This window comes from Trachinotus anak, unplaced genomic scaffold (genome assembly GCF_046630095.1).
Source record: "Trachinotus anak isolate AG129_WGS33_773 ecotype Australia unplaced genomic scaffold, CSIRO_AGI_Tana_v1 ptg000021l, whole genome shotgun sequence".
Lineage (NCBI taxonomy): Eukaryota > Metazoa > Chordata > Actinopteri > Carangiformes > Carangidae > Trachinotus > Trachinotus anak.
Window position 1 is genome coordinate 9,286,985 of NW_027273872.1, and position 17,555 is coordinate 9,304,539.

At 42.3% G+C, this 17,555-nt stretch overlaps 1 protein-coding gene across 1 annotated transcript in view; it reads right to left on the reverse strand.

The window, feature by feature from the left end:
• Nucleotides 1-6,029: 6,029 nt before the first annotated feature.
• The window catches only part of fat4 (FAT atypical cadherin 4), a 106,634-nt gene continuing 95,108 nt past the window's right edge, over nucleotides 6,030-17,555 (reverse strand). Inside the window, exons 13-17 of the mRNA XM_071457393.1 lie at nucleotides 16,677-16,856; nucleotides 16,082-16,206; nucleotides 14,233-14,450; nucleotides 11,251-11,512; nucleotides 6,030-9,298 (exon numbers count right to left, since the gene is read on the reverse strand). Of these exons, the coding sequence (XP_071313494.1) occupies nucleotides 7,392-9,298; nucleotides 11,251-11,512; nucleotides 14,233-14,450; nucleotides 16,082-16,206; nucleotides 16,677-16,856 (2,692 nt within the window). The 3' untranslated portion in view covers nucleotides 6,030-7,391. The remainder of the gene's footprint in view (nucleotides 9,299-11,250; nucleotides 11,513-14,232; nucleotides 14,451-16,081; nucleotides 16,207-16,676; nucleotides 16,857-17,555) is intronic.

Consider the following 17,555-nt stretch of genomic DNA (forward strand, 5'->3'; position numbering starts at 1 on the left):
GCAGAATCTACAGTCAGTGTCCTTAGAGATCATTGCAGACATGATGCATTGTGGATTTGGACACCCCCCTCCCCACCACTTGTGGGTGTGCCCGCGTTAAGTTAAGGACATGGAAACATGGGGATTCAGCTGAGGTTTCAGGGTCTTTGTCTGGGCACTTCCTCAGGTGGTCACATAAGACTGTGTGAAACACAGACAAGACACAGACTCATGAGGCAGCTGCTGAAGGGAAAAAACAATTTACATAGTCATTTGTGCAGGAAACTGAAAACATGTCTGGAAAGCCAGCGCAAGAAGCAGCGCAGACAAACAGGCATGGTGAGTGCATGCCGGCTGGGGAGTACATATACAGGGGCGGCAACTAATGAGAGGCAGGTGTGTGGACAGGTGGTCCGTCAGGTGATGTGTTAGTGATAAAAGCACACTGAGGACAACCAGTGGCCAGGTGAGGAATAGCTGTGGGGCTTAGTGCTGAATGACAAGGATCATGGGAATTAGAGTCAGATGAAAATGAATCTGATGACATAATGAAAGAGGAGATTTCACCAGCAGTGATCCGTTCAGAATAAGATTAGGGTATATTACAAAACAGCTGGTTGAGTTTAATATCATGAAACCAGATATGAATTTAATCCCATTTCATTACACAGTAAAATTGAGTTAGATTATGTAAACCATACTGTAGCCATCATACAGAGCCATCACACAAATACTGTATAGGTCTGAATGAATGAGTTCCAGACTGATTCTGGAGCTCCAGGTTCTGGTCAACCTCTTGATCCAATCTCATTGTTTCTTCAATTATCATATTGCTAACTGCCATAGTTGATATTTATGAGACTGATTCTTTAATGAACTGCTGCGCCTTAAAACTTCATCTGAACTCATGATCCACCTACTTACTTGCTCTGGAGCTTTCAATCATGTCACAGTTATTGGACTTTGGAGTTAGTTTGCTCACTTATCAGTGAAATGTTCAATTTAAAGGTTTTCACTTTCTATAGAAATTTCCATTTGTGTTTTAACTTTCCTCACTCATTCTACATTTTCATGACAACTGAGCAAAATTAACACGCTGGTGACGACTGCGTGATGTGGTCAAAAACTCATGAACATTCTGGTAAGTGGACCCTGAGTTGAGATGTTTCTAAGGCTGAGCTCATTACAAATCTTGTTTCATTCCCTTGTTTTGGTTGGAAACTTTTGCTCTTTTCATTTCAATCAGTGAATTAATTTTTAAAGTTTAACCTCCTCTCCCTAGGTTTAGGACTAAAGACTTTGAATGAAGACTAAAGTTTTGGTGCAACTAAAGTGCAAGATAAAGCATGATTTCATCCAAAGTTTAAGTTAATCTCATCTGGTGCGATCTACAGTGCAAACAGTGCGTGTTAGTCACCAAAGTGTGTTCACTTTAACCAAAGTCAGTGTAAACAATATCAACATCTGTTTTGTCAAAGAGAGAGAAACCGGTGGGACCAGCTGGGAGAATCCACTCTTTCCCAAAGTAGTGACAGCTCTGCCTGCTGCCAAACACACAGTGAGTTAACCAGCACTTAAGTCAGCAGCATCTCCCCGAATTAGAAAACAAAACAAAACTCAGGAATCGCTGAGGCAGCAGAATGTCACATGGGGGATCAGAAACAGATGTGTTGCTCTCTGCAGAGCCTGACAGAGCGGCTCTCTGACAGCACAGTGACACCCGAGCTAGGCCTCTCGTGATGACGATGCTCTCTGTTTAGCATCCATCATACACTTCTATAAATGTTCTCAAGCTGGTGGCAACCAGAGCCTCAGTAATCCAGGCCCCTCAATGCCGAAGTGAAACCACAGAGTTTTGCAGTGATAGAGGAGGGAAGGCACTTTTCCAAAGATGGGACAGTCATCGTCTTCCACACACACACACACACACACACACGCACACACACACTCTCACACACACATCTTTCCCTTTCATTTCCCAACAGCTCCGACCCCTCATTGAAGCTTTCAAGTGTGTTGAAAGGCACCGGCTGGCTGCAGTACACACAGCATTAAAGAACACTTATCTAAGACGAGCCTCGCAGCTTTGATGCAGATGTGGGACGGAGAGTGCCCTGAAGACCGGACGATAATTAAGTGGAGCATTAATGTTGTTTTAAAGCTTCAGAGGATGAACCAATGATTTGTCCTTCAGGTTGCACAGTCATATGAAGACACTCCTAATGAAGACATGTGGAGTGGTGTGGGGGAGCTGAGGGTGTGGGTATGTATACTGTGCTGGGGCAGGAGGTGTGAATACTGTAACCCCTCACATCTGTAAAAGTGACAAAGGCCATTTGGTGATCACATCTGGCTTTTAATAAAGAGTATATGCATATGTTTTTATGCTTGGCAAAGTGCTAAGAGGTGTCTGCATGTATGGACTTTGACCATGATTAAGATTTTGTTGGAAAGCTAAGGCCCAAGATGACAGTGTTGGTAAACTCTGGAGACGAAATGACATCATTTAAAAGGGGTACATCACCAATTTTACGCATAAAGATCAGTTTACTCATCATGAGCACTACTACTTAGCCTCATTCTGGAGAAGGTTTCTAAAGTCTGAGAAAACAACCCTGTTGATGTCATCAGGGTTATTTTCAGTTATCATTCATTTCTGATGAAACCTGTATGATAAACTTGGCGAATGGCGTCAAGATGAGGCCACTCATTTGCTTTGTGGGAAATTGAAGACCCAATGTTTTTGAGCTTGACTCATTTTGTCTAGATAGCAAAATAGATCCGGCCCAAACTTGGGCCATATGCTTGTTTTGTTCTGACCCAGTATACGCCCGGTTCCATGGCCCACATCTGGCCCACACTTGGACCAATTCTGGCACACACACAGAAAATATTCCGGCTGTCAGTCGACTCCGGAGGATAACAGCTGGAATCTGCTCGGATGCGGAAGGATATGGGCCAGATTCGTTTCAAGGACACAGGTGTTCATTTTGCTATCTTGGTAGGGATTGAAAGTCAGGATAGTCAGTCTCTGCTGCATTATATTGGACCATTCTTTATTAAATCTGTTTCTTCCTATACTTCATGATTGCAAGACTCAGTTGCTGAAGTACCTGTTAATGATGCCCTCGTTGAGATTATAATGCGAGAAGAAAGCGAGAAAATCAAACAGTTGACAATTGATAATGTATCAGTATTGATAATGTTTTAGTCAACATGGGTGGGAAATGGCAGATGTGCTCAGAATCATGGGAAGTCTAAACATCTACAGCCCTGTGACAACTGAGTGAACTAAATCTGCTAAGAAAAACCATGTAGTAAAGTCAAAAGCTCCAGAACAAGTGAGTCAGTGGACCTACAGTTGAGATTATTTTGTCAGCTGTTTCAAAAGATAAAAAAAAAGAACTGTTAAGCTCAATCAATAAATAATTTTAGTCATTTATCAAGCAAAAATGCCAAATATTTACTGCCTCTAGCTTCTGTAATATGGAGATTTGCTCCTTTTAAACGTTTTATGTGAGTTTATTTTGGGTTTTGTGCTGTTAGTCAGATATAACAAGCAGTTTGAGGGAATTTATCATGATTTTTCAAATATTAAAGATTAACAGTTATTATAAATAATTAAAACTGGAGCTATGGCTAAGGAAAAAATAATTAATTGTCAATTTAAAGCAAGTGAACTGTGTCCTACAGTGTGCGCATGGTATACAGGAGTCAGCCCAACTCTAACGAGACCACGTTTTTGACCATATGATGTTTTTCATTGATAATACGTCTGACATGGTTGTTGCCATGAAGATTTACTGGAGTTCTTCTGTCTTGATTTTGATAACAGACAGTAGGAAATGAGTAGAGAGAGAAGAGGAATGACAGGAGTTAAACCGGGGGTTCCTCTGTCTCTCACATTCACAGTCAAGTCAAATATCTGTCCGTACCAACCAATGAGTGAAGGAGTGAAATGTGTTTTTTGTTCCAGCAATGAATGTGCTCTTAATTATGAGTCACTTACGTGAAATTCAGAGAGGCGCTGTAGCTGTGTGATTATACCAAGGCTGACAATAATCAATCTCTATAAACAAGCTTTCAGGAGGATTTTTGGGGAGGAACCCTCTGTTTCAAGGAAGTCAATCGCAGCTCAGTGCCATATCCTTTCATAAATACTGGGGAAACTCTTAAGTAGAAATCATCTTAATGGGAATTATGTTTTGATGACACTTGTGGATTCAGTGGAGAAAAAAAAATGTCATGACTCTCATATGTCTGTGGCTCCATGGGAAATCCAGTGGCGCCTCTTTTGCACCTTCATTCAAGATGATTGAGTTTAGTGTGCAGATCTGCAAAACACATTACGGCTGACTCCTGAAATGACTTTGTTCCAATCTGAACTTTGCATCTTCAGGATTTTATGAGGCACACACATGATTACTTTGCTCCAAAATGAGAACCATGGTTGTGTGTTCCTTGTTGTGCTATTGCTTTGTTACTGACACAACTTATTGCTTACTGAAATAACAACCATCTGAGTTGACAGGGATAACATATGTTGTATTTTTTGTGAGGGGCCACGTCCTATAATGTAACATGCAATGTTCGCACTTCAGATATATATTGCAATTAATCTTTAAACACATCGTAAGCTCCTCTGCCATTCAGTGAAGTCCAGCAGCCATCTGGATAACATCCAAAAACAGCCACCCCCACCCAACACTACCACCCTACCCCCAAGAAAATCAGGAAGACAGATTCATGTCAGTCCTCATGAGTGTTTTACATCCTACCATACTGTAGAACAATGTGCCCTTTGTGTATACAAGCTTGTCCGGCTCACCTATAGGGAGGAGGTAGTGAGGGGGGGGCGTTTACTCCTGAGGTTGCCTCTGCCTGATATCTTTCAGACCCTGCCGTGTGACACCAGGGGAGATGCTGTGAGGTTTATTTGAATTCATCTCCTATTTACTTGGCCCACCACCCACACACACACTCTCATTATCATTGTGAGTGTTATTATTATCTCAGCATCAGCGTGGTACGGCCTTCCCAAAGAGGCTTCGGTCAACAGGGCTCTCCGCAGGCCCAGCCCCTCTGCGAGCTCGTAGTAATTTACCCAGATTCGGGCTGTCACTCTTCGCTGGGTTCACGGCTCCCTGCGTTTTCTCTCGTGGCCTCTCTCCCCTCGATGACAGAGAAGATAAGCATGTTGCATACCGAATCACTGAGCTATGACAAAAAAAGGGTTCTGCTCAATAAGCCAGATGTAAATAATTGCTGAAAGCAATATAGGGCCCTGCATCGTGGACTCTGCTTGATGTTTTGCTTGGCTGTAAGTGAGGTGGCTCAGTTTCATTTGGGTCCCGAAATGCCTTTTTAAATGTTTTGTTCAGACTCAGTATTATTTAAAGACTGCACAGAGTGAGCCCTGAATATAGAACAACACCTTACCACCCAGATGATTTGGAAAAGGAGGTATTCTAAGCTTGAAGGTGGCTTACAATCTACAAAGTGCTTACATGCATCCTCATATGCAAATGTAATATATGTATATATACTGAATGTCTGTCATATGTCATACCCTTAAAATTATATCATAATATATAATAATTATATAATAATAAAATTATATAAGAAACAAATTGAAAATTGGAACAGTTTTCACTGACATATGTGTGTAGCCCATGCAAATATGTATGTTTATGTATGCTTATATTGTCAACATATGTTACAAACACACACACACACACACACACACACACACACACACACATATAAATATAAATATAAACATAAAATCTATGTTATTGTGCCTATGGTTGCAACATGTTATACCATAAAAAATAATCTAATTTTCATGTATGTGTACAAATTTTACTCTGGATATTTCATGTAAGTTATAAACTTCATATATCCAGTGGATGTATATATGCAATAATAATAAAAGTGACACATATGGCAACACCACTCTTGATATAGGGACAAATATGTCATATATTATATTTCTGTATGGGTCTCAATGAGTTGCTTATGCTTGCAACAAAGAAAAAAGTTTCTAGAGCAGCTTTTAAATAAATACTTTTTTTATTCTGTTATTGGCTTTTTACAGGTACAAAGCATACAGCATGTTATAGTTTTATCAAAAGTGGAAAATACTGATGTTACATATGTAACAAATGTAAAAAATAAGTCTTCAATCTTACTTTCCCCGAAAGTAAGAACATACATTTCAGCATATGAAAATATCCATAAAAACACAGCTTAAGTAATTTAAGTTAATAAACAGTACAAAAATGTAGAAACCATACATGTCAAAATAATGGACAAGGACACCAACAACAAATGACTCCATGATTTCTCATGAATTAAAAAAAAAATGTACACAAGTTCATAGTGTTTTAGTTGGGGTCATGTTTATAGGATCATCATCATCATCATCATCATCATACATCATCAACATCAACATTATCATCGTTGCCTGAAAAACACTTGGCTGGTCAGAAAATGCAAATTTGTGACAGACAACACTAAACACCACCCACCCCCCCCCAACCCCTCACTCTCCCAGGCATCCCTCCCAAAAAACCCCTCCCCTCCTATGCCAGAAAAACAGAAGAGGAAAAGTTCTCCCCCGTACTGAAATCCTCAAATGTCTGTAAGGCAGGAGACTTCATTAATCCTCACTCTTGGAGCATTTAGCCAGTCTTCTGTGAGAAAACACACCAGAGCAAAGACAGTCAGAGTGAAAAGGGATTACAACGTTGGTGGGGTCTGCAATACCGTGCGAGCAAAACGGTGTACTCATTTTCACACCGAGGGCTGTATCCTGTCAGTTACAGGTGCAGTCAGATCAAACACACATGCTTCCTTTCAACCAAATTAAAAAGTGACCCTTAAAAAGATGGAGACGGGGAGTTTTCTTTTGCTTTACGGCCCATTGGAATTCTCTTCCTGTGAGTGTTAATATTATCTACCTACTTATCGCTCAGCTGTGAATGTGACAGAAGTTTTTGGAAAGGAGAGGCAATATTGGTAATACAAAACAGAAAAGTTTGATCAAGATAATGCGAATGGAGCTTTGCAGTCACTAAATTGAATTCAGACATGGATTTCTTTTTTTTTTTTCACTTTTTCAACCATTCTGCATCAATGGAGACGTTGTAATGAGGCCTCAGTGAGATGAATGCACAACTGTACAGTTAAGTTTGGACCTAGAAAAGACTGGTAAAGTATTCCAAGGTGGCTAATGACAAAATCTGTCATGTTACAGGTGCCATTTTTCTGCCTTACTGCATTGAAAGTCGTCTTATTATTTTTTGAATAATGTAAAAAACATGGAGTCCAATGCTCTCTCGAAATATACAGTCTTCCTTTTGTTTTTTAAATGGAGAACATCACCATATTCTACATCATAATAAATAGTCTCATACATATTGCTCAGCTTCTCCTTCGTTTAGAATGGTCACCGATCCATCCCCACTGTTCATTTCAATGTCTTTTGCCGCTGCATTTTCGGGAAGCAGGGCTAAGTCCTTGAACACGTCTACATAATGTCCAAAGCCGGGGCCCCAGTTCAAGAGATTGTCCCAGTTGAAGCCCCCGGCTTGGTGGCCCAGCTTGTGGGGCAGGGTGTAGTGCTGGTCACTAGGGGGCATCTGGGCAACACCAGGCCCTCCTTCTGCCCTCCGACTTGAGTAACGCCTCTGCTTGAGCCTCCCGCCGTACTCCTCATCGTCAGCGTCTGACTCGTTGACTTGTGAGAGCTTGGGAACCCGGGAGCTGTAAGAAACCGGTTTTTCCCGGTCATACTCCATCTCCGAGCAGGTGAAGGAGTCATGAGAGTCACTTTCTGAAGAGGACTCTGGGGCCGGGATACCATCGGCAGGATTGCGGACCCTTGACAGTGGCCTGCGGCAGTCCTCCTCTGAGCTGGAGCGCCCGTGGTCAGCACTGCAGATGCTTGGGTTGCGTGGACGAGGAGTGTTTAGACGCTCCACTTCCTCAATGGACAGCCCCACAGGAGGCCCTGTCTCCAGTGGGATCTGCTCGATCGGCTGCTTCAGCCGACTGCTGGGCCTGGAGGTGTGGCCGTGGCCCGCCATGGTCTGCGGACTCTTGCTGCGCCTCCCCAGCCGGGTGGCGTAGTTGAACATGGGTGGTGGCTGGCACATGTCATTGTGTAGGTCCAGCGGGCTGCCCTCACGGCGAGCCAGGTTGAGTTCTCTGGTTGGAGTGTTTCGGTAAAAGGAGGAGGGCTTGGTGAATGGGGCTGGGGAGTGTCTGGACAGAGGGTTCGGGGTGGGGCAGGCTGAGTGGGAGTGGCTGAGCGGAGTGGACCTCAGTGCTTGGGTGTACTGAGGTTGGTAGGTGTAGCTTGTTGCTCCGAGGGGTAAGGGGGACTGTCTGGCGAAGCCCAGTGGGCTGTGTCTCTGAATGGAGAACTTGGGCGTGTGGCTACGGAACTGTTTGTAGTGCTGAATGATGTCTGCATCTGAAGGAGCGATACTGCTGGCATTGTCTATGTCATAGTGTTCAATATCTGCCTCTGGGCCAGTGCAGGGGGCACAGGGAGCACTGGGGACAGTCTCATTGTTGTGGGGAATGTCTGTTTCATCATAGATCAGATAAGGGTTCTCCCTCTCAATGATGTCTGGTTTGGGATTCCCTTCTGGTTGTTTTCGTACCGTCATGTCATCTCCATATGGGGGGATGTTATCTGGGTCATCGAATGCTACGTTCTCGCTACCCTTCTTCTTTTTCTTCTTCTTTTCCTTGGGTTTCTTCTCCTTGGGTTCCTTTGGCACTTTGGTCTTGTTGCGGTCCTTGCAGTGGTTGCACAGGATCAGGCTGAGGACCACCAAGGCAAGGACAGTAGCACAGCTGCCGACAATAGCAGGCACCGCCCAAATGGGGAGGACCATTGTCTCCGCTGTGGGGCTGGGGCTGCAGACAAATCCACCATTGTTGGCTGTTTTGCAGACAGTACCCTGAGGACACTGGACACCAAGACAGGCCACCAAGGTCTCACAAGTCTTTCCTGTGTAGAACTCGGAGCAGACACAGGTGAAACCTGAGCGGGGGTCCGGCACACAGCTGCCATGGTTCTGGCAGGGATTAGAACTGCAGTCACCGGGCGGGACACACTGGTACGTGTACCACTGGTTGACACACATCAGGCCATCCCAGCATGGACTGCTCTCACAAAGGTTGGGACCTCTGCAGCCGATCTTGACAGATGAGCTGGTTTTAGTTAAGGTGACAAGGCTGTGTTCTCCAGTGAACGGCAGGTTCTCCCCGTTGTATTTCACATAGGCCAAGCAGCCATCGAAACCTGCAAATGAATAAGAGCAAAAACTGGATCAAAAACACAAGAAACAGCAACCAACAGCTAACAAGGACATAACAATGGCCTGAAGGGGGATCATTTCCGCCACCAGTCTGATGGGTTTTCAAAATGTCTGCCGACACTGGATCGCTTCCTTGTAAATAACAAGAACTGGGAGCTGTAATCAGAGCTAAAGGAATTTTGTTTAGATGGGTAATTGGTTCAAGCTTAGGACAAAAAAAAACACAAGAAATTTCCTTGTGGAAAGCACCTCCTCAAAAAAATCCATATTTTAAAAATGGGCCAAATCAATCACTGGCCAATTTGAGAGGAGAAATATGATTTTTTTTTTCTAAAACAGAGACTCCATCGTCAGGGCCATTATAGCTTCAAGACATACATCTGGGTTGGATGAATGTTCCTGTGTCTAATTCAATCTATTGCATTGTGTATTGCCTAACAGCACTGCTTCACTAATGTAAATAGATTTTTATTGAATTTATCCCAGTGCAGATTAAATCCATTTGTGTCGTTTCATTAGCTCTTGAAAAGTGAGTACACAAGAGAGCACAACTGCTCAGACACACTGAGGTATGAGTTGGTTAACAGGCAGCCTGCCACAGATCTGCGTGCTCAGCATATGTTTGTTTTGAAATATGCCCCGGTCCTTGTGTAAAAGAGGTCAACAAATCATCCAAATTGCTCATTTTTACCATATTAGTCCATAGTATTAGGTTAGTTTTTCCCTCCCTTGAAATTCCTAAATTTACTGTGTTGTATTACCTCCCCGTGGAAACCCTCTCTTTCACCTTTTCCAAGCTGTTCTCAACTCATGTTTCAGGACATCTCATCAGAGATTTAAGCCTAAACTGTGATGAGAGTCCATGGAAATAAGACAAAAACACTAAATGTCCTCAAAGGCAGGCACTCCAAGACTAAGTCAAATTAAATTAATACTTGTTATTTTGCCCATAAATGATGCTCTGATAAAGAAACATTTATTCAACTACTGTAAATTCATAGCAGGTAAATCTCAGCAGTGTCAAATAGAAACAGATTTCAGGCCAGTTCCATAGAGTCTTGTTGGACGGCCACCAAATATGGTCAGCAGTTTGAGCAGCAGACTATTAATTCATTTGGGGGGGAAAAAAAGTTTGTACTGGATTTATAACAGCCCACAAGCTCATGAGTGCTGTGTCACACGTTATGTGCTATATTTGCATGTGCACACACACACTCAGAGTATCTGGAGGAGGTCACCATAAAATGTGAAAACGCTGCTGCATCAGTAATTTACAGTGGATAAAGAGTGGGTGAGTTTCTTGGTCAGTTTCCAGTTTTTGAGAGCTTCAGCATATGTGTTTGACACAGCACGTAAATACACATGTGCATTCACACACACATGCACATGTAACTATAGTGTAAATACAACTAGGGTTTGAATATCATGATTTTGGAGAAAGATTTTTAGCCTTAAATACGACAAATGTCAAAATCCAAAAATTACAAAAATCCAGTGATTTCCGACAAAAGGTTTTCTTGAAGAAGCAGAAAAGCCTCTGAGCATTTAGATAATCATCAGACACTAAAACTGTTTGTTGAAATTCATAATAATTAAGTTCTTTAAGGCTGCATCACAGCTAACAGCTCCTTGAAAGTATATACTCTGAACTGAAACTACATTAAAACATGACATTATATGCATAATGTGAACAAAGTTTATAACTTATTTGGACACTACAAAAAAATCGAATCAAATCTTTGTGTCTGGAGCAGTTCAGGGTTAAGGGGTTTGCTCCAAGCCACCTCAGTTGTGGTAATGTGGAAAACTGCTCTTTCACTTTCCCTGCCCAGAATAATTCTCCCAGGTAGGGATCAAATTGCAGATCTTCCAATCACAAGCCATAAAACAAGTCTTTTAGCACTCAGTTATAGACAGAAACACCTTCAAGCCTCACCTGCTGCAGTTTTCTGCTGAGCTGGTCCAGGTGGGATCCCTCCCAGGGAAAAGGTTAAAACGCTGAGACCTCCAAAGTCCTGCGTGGCATGCTGGATGACCCTGGGATAGCCGCTGTCCACCTGCACCACAGTGGCTGAGCTGTTCTTGACCAGCTGGAGCGTGTGCCACTGACCGTCTGACAGCACTGCATCCCCCACAGTCCGCTCCACCTTCCCACCGACACCCGCATCCGAGATGTAGTGGATGTTGCCGTTCCTCAGCTGAGGGAAATGCAAAAGTGATGGAGGTTGAGTGCAACTGTCACAAATACTCCACTTAGGGTTAGTTGAAGATGGGTTCAGAGGTAACTGGCCACACAAAAAAATAGCAAAGTAAACTGGTAAACTTCAGGTGCTTTGATTTTGTTGGCTACTGTAAAAACACAAGCAGCTTTAAATCAGTGTTGAAATGGCTTGATCCCATTTATGGGTCGGAGTAAAGCATTAAAATGACATTAAAATGAAAGTAAGTATAGTAATAAATCTCTGTTAATATGCACATTAAACAGCATATCATAGATCAGAAATGACTAGACAATGACTAAATAAATCCTTCACTGTGAATCTGTAATCTGGTATAACTAGTAATTTCATGTATAATTAATAATGTTCTCTGAGAAGAATCTACATAAACTGGGGTTAAAAATGCAGTTTTTATGATTAATGCAATGACTTATCATGTCAGCGTCAATCACAAGCGATGAGAGGAAGTTTTCTCTCAGTCTCCACAAAACTACCACCACGCTGCTTTCCGAATCTGCTGTTGAGGTCAGAGATTGAAAACAAAAATGCAGCTTGACGCTCGTAAATCTTTTCCCCCAGCGGGACACACCACAGTTAATCATGTTCTCACGACTTGTGTGTGTGTCTGTGTGTACGTGTGTGTGTATATCTTATGTTATTCAGCCAGATGACGATCAGAAATTCACTAACAACAAATTCAGAGAAAACACGCTCATTCAAACACCAACTGGAGGAGAACCTTTTCCAGAAAGGAAAGGACAGAGTGTGTCTTTAAAAGAAATTAATCAAGCTCACTTTGGCATGGGCAACAAATTTGCGGTGTATGATAATCTCATATGTGCACTCCCCACTTCGATGGAAAAGTAATCCCGTTCTCCTCCCTTTTCAAAGACCCCAAAAATCAGCAATGATAAGTAGCTTCCGGAGGAATTGATTTAAAATGGGAAAAGCAGAAAGTCCCCCAAGCCAAAGAATACTGAGTGCTCTAAACCTGGAAAACCAATCATGAAGTTTATCTATTAAACATCTTGTTTTTTTATATCTCAGTATATATAGTTCTCTCTCTCAACATATGTACATATAGTGTATGTATTCCCCTGCCGCTCAACCTTTTTTTTAAGCACTTATAATACTTTTCTTGACTGTTTAGGAAGCTGTGATGGTGATTCAATGAGCACCAGAAGCTGCTCAGAGCTGGAAAACAAAATCATAAGAGAGAAAGTCTGATACAAAAAAAAAAAAAAAAAAGTGGGAAGGGGTTGGTGGTGGTGAGGGTGGAGGGAAGGGAAGGGTCTAAAAAGGAAAACTGAAGAGGATGAATGAGCCCTCAGGCCTCTTTGGGCAGCTGCCCAGGATCAGTCAGGGGGATGGAGGGGGGGTGCTGAACAGGATGAGAGGAGAAGAAAGAGGAATGGGACTAAAGGGAGGTGGCTGAGAAGGACCCATGTAGTTTGCTTATAGTTTGTACTGAAAGAGAGTGTGTGGGGTGATGATTTGTGGTGTAAGGGTTAAAACAAAGTAAGCAGATGGTGTACAGATATGTAGACATGTTTGTACTTCATCTATTACAACTCACATACTGTACGTACAATATCAAACTGATGTTGGGATCCTGGGATCCAAATATTCAGGGGACCTTTCAGTAACAGACCAACACGTGCTCATGACTGCAGATGCTTTTGGTGATGCAACATATCATCTGGCAGCCACATTGCATGACTTGAGTTCTGTCATCTCCAATAAATGGATTAGTCAAAGCTGATTTGTGCGCTGGCACTGACTGGGAACTGATCATGATCACAAAACGCCTTAAAAGTCAGCACTGTGGCCAGCAGCTGATGCTAACGCTAACACTGGTTGCTTTGCAAAGTAGCTGGCTAATTTGATAAGCAATTATGAGCATATCACATGGGTTTGAGGTTATTCAAAAAGCAGCATCAGTGAAAAAAGTAATGCTTGTGAACTGACTCCAAACCACAAAGTATATCCAAAAAGACAATTTGATCCAAGTTGGATCTTCATCAGGCCAAAATGCTGATCCTCACAAAGATCTGATTTGGATCGATGGCTTGGCATCAGTGTGCAGGCGTTATGATTTTCATTAGCCAGCTAAATAACATAGCAGAATATGTGCTACTCATTGTGTTTTTAAGCAGTGATTTGGGACAGAGCCACTATGTCAACATGGCACCACTTTCTGTGTGACAGTATCCTAAATAAATCTGGATGCACACGTACCTTAAAACACAAATCTGTGCCACAATCTTTATCAGCCTCAACTGAAAGAGTTCTTTCTCTGTGACACACTATTATTAGAGTTTGTATTAGCTCTGTTTAATAATTTTTTTTATTTTTATGTTTTAATAGGAAGCCTCCCTGTTCTTTGATCTGTTCCTGTTGTTCCTGTTGTGTGCTGATAACTCCTCACATCCCCCATGGACACCTGTAACAGTTCAGGGGCACTAAGCTGATGCTTTTATTGTGAAATCACTACCTGAGGTGCTGTGCTTCATGATTCAGAAGTAGTCTGAATTTACTAATACAGTGCATTAGAACAGTACTTTGGTTAAAAACAAAAAGTCTATGACGTTCCTGTACTAATAGATGAAATACATTAAAATGTAAATTATGATTAATTTACTGTACTTTGTACATTGTACACACAGTTTCACACTTTCACTTCACTTCCCCTCTCTCACCTTCACAGTAGTGTAGTTGCTGCTCTCCTGCACATGCAGCAGGGTGCCGCTCTTGCTGCGAGTCCTGAACTTGACCTCCAAGCTGCTGGGACTGGCGGTGTCAGAGGACACGCCCTGCAGTGACTGTCTGAGCAGGACGTCACGTTTAGGGCCCAGTTTCAGAGAGTAATCCAGACGGCCGGTACCATCCAGAGACAGGGCAGTGTCAGCTGTCATGTCTGTGGGAGAAAGATAGAGAATAATCCAGTCTGACTTCACACAAGCTTCACAGGCAAGTTTAAAATATTAAAATATCAAATTTATTTCCACTCTTCTGCTGGCGGAGAAGACAGGTCCAAATGATTTTCCTAATCCGACTGCCATAACCACAAATTGGTCCTCACATTCTCACCAGTGGTTACGAATATCTTCCTATGACTGCAAGATGAAGGCCAATCCCCAGAACAGACAATTTGCCATTGAGCAAGGCACTGAATGCTAACCTTTACTGTCATACTGAACGTGGGTTAGGAGCGTCAATAGCTTTACCGCAATCCTTGAATTGTAAATATAATCCGAAAGATTTCAGGTATGGATTTCATATGCTTATTAGCTGTGTGAAGCTTTGGTAATAATTAGAAATGATTTCTTTTTCTACAGTTATGATACAATAATTGGGTATAATTCAAACATTACTGATTTGAGAGGCATTATGACTCCTCTTTCCAAGCTGATATCTTCAACATCTTAAATTTTGTTTCAATTCAGAAAAATCAGGTTACTAGTGCCAGGGAGTCCAAAAGAGACAAAGCTATTGTGACTTATCAGCTATTATTGCACCATTCCTCTCTTATAAAACCTTCCTGTGCTGGAGTATAAACTGCTCCACAGTTTGTAGACAGTCATGGGACAGGAGTTGATGGTGCAAATGTGTCAAATGTGGTTTTTGAATAACTGACATGACCTTTAATTGTCCTGTTAGTGACCAAACTACCCAGCTTGCTAACTGACATATAGCTAACTGACAGTTAGCAAGCCATCTAGCTTGATCATCTATTCTGCCCAGACACTGCATGCATCAGGCTACCATTTTAGCGATTAGCTTGCCAGCTACAGCACTTCAAGCAGTTACCAAGCTCTAGCACCACAAAGACATGAGGAATAATATTGCTGTACCATCTTCTAATGTGACCAATGCTTTACAACAACAACAATATTCATGCATCATTAACAAATTATTGTGATGCTTCGCTAAATTTACTGAAACCAAAAAGATGACTGAGCCTCTACCCATTATTGCTGTCGCTGTTACAATAGCACAGTCTTTTTGGACCTATGCTTTTTGAACTATGTTTATTTTATTTTTTGTTTTCTGTAGTTGATGCACGTGACTGTGACAGAGTACGCTCCATTTGTATTAGATGAACACAGTGTTCTGATCCAGTTTCGTGCTTCAAAGCAAACCAGCAGGTCTCCCACAAAAACAAACCTGATGGCGAGCAGAGAAAAATCCAGTGTGGATTGTGGTGGAAATTTTTCTCAGTAATGATCTTGTTTGTTTCCAGTAATAATACGTACATTACTAAACAACGTCCTGCACCTCAGACAGAAGCTAGGCTGCACGATTCTGGCAGGTTTTATGAGCCTCAAAGCTTCCTTCCTTTAGTCCTCTGATGTTGAGTCTGGATTTATATATTTAAATACATAATTGCTTTGAAATAAAGCTCAGAATGCAGCAATGTGGCCTATATTAAGCTACGTGGTGCAGTTTGATGACTCATGAGGGGAGGGTCATAAATAATCATGATAGAATATTCCTTAGTAAATGCAACCTCAGCAATTAAAAGACACTTCAAAGGCATATACTTACATTTCTCACAGAATTTGCCAGTGAAGCCATCCACACACTGGCACTGCTGCCAAGACCAGTGGTCCAAACAGGTGCCCCCATGTCTGCAGGGGCTTGCGGTGCAGGCTCCTTCCAGTCTCGGACATCTACAGACACAAACCATAAACAAACTGACAATCAGACAGTCAGTTTGACAAGTCAGCCGCACAGTCAGCAGCCGGGGGGTCCGCTGAAAAAGAAACTCCAAAAAAAGGGGGCAGATGAGCTGTGATTTCTCTCTATGTGCGGCAATACAAAAAACCCATAATGAACCAGGGAGAATTAGCATATTAAAAGATCTGCCCTCGCCTCACTATTCACTAGTAAGACAGAAAAGTAAAAAAAAAAAAATTCTCTGGAATTCTGCAGTTGCTTTCCCCTGTCAAAAATCTCCCATTTGTATTAAAAAAAACATCTTTTTAAAAACGCTCGAGAGCGTCTGAGAGTGTGAACAGATGTCCCACAGTGAGAGTTGAGGAGGTTAGAGAGGACGGACAGATGAGAAGAAGAGGGAGAAGATGGAAGAGATGGAGAAAGCAGAGAGTAGACGGGGTGGGGTTGAGGAGCGGGTGCAGACCTGTCAAGGATGCCACGCGATGCCAGCGCCTGACTGGGCTCCAGTGGGCGGCCATTGACGGCAAACTCCATGATGCAGCCGACAAAGTCGTGGGTGGCGACCTGACCGCGCCGATGAAGGACAGGTTCTATTGACCTGACGCCTCCCACCGAGAGCCTGTTGGGCTGTACGTCCAGGATCCTGCGCGCACACACACACACACACACACACACACACACACACACACACACACATGAACATGCACACACACATGAACACGCACACACAGACAGATGAACAAAAGCACACAAAGACTTTAATGCACAGAAATCCAAAAGCTCACAAATGCATTCAAGTGTTCAGAGGTATGCGCATGCACACACACACACACACACACACACCACACACTCACACACACTTACAACAGAAAGACACTGCGGGTCAGTGAGTTTCACAACAACATGGTCCCGAGACCCTTACAAAATAAACCTTCTGGAGACCTTTCTGGCCCCTCCTCATCTGCCAAATCGATCTCTCTCTCACACACACACTAACACACACGGTCAAACACACACAAAGTCTCAAGTTTTCACCCCACAAGGCCTGGCTCAGCTGTCTGTGTGTTCAGGCTGTGATCATCCAGTAATTTAATGAAGGTTTACATCATATATTGCATATTTACAACAGATGACTTCATTTTGACTTTGAGTCATTTTTTTGTAATATCATTGTAAAAATATGTCAGAGAATTGCATATAACATTGAAGGCAATTTGCTTTCATCCAGATACTATCACAATAACGCAACAATAAGAAAGCAAAAATGAAAACTATAAGCTTTGATTTTCTATACTATATCAGATTCTGTTGCTCTTTCCTTTATATTATACATAATTTGACA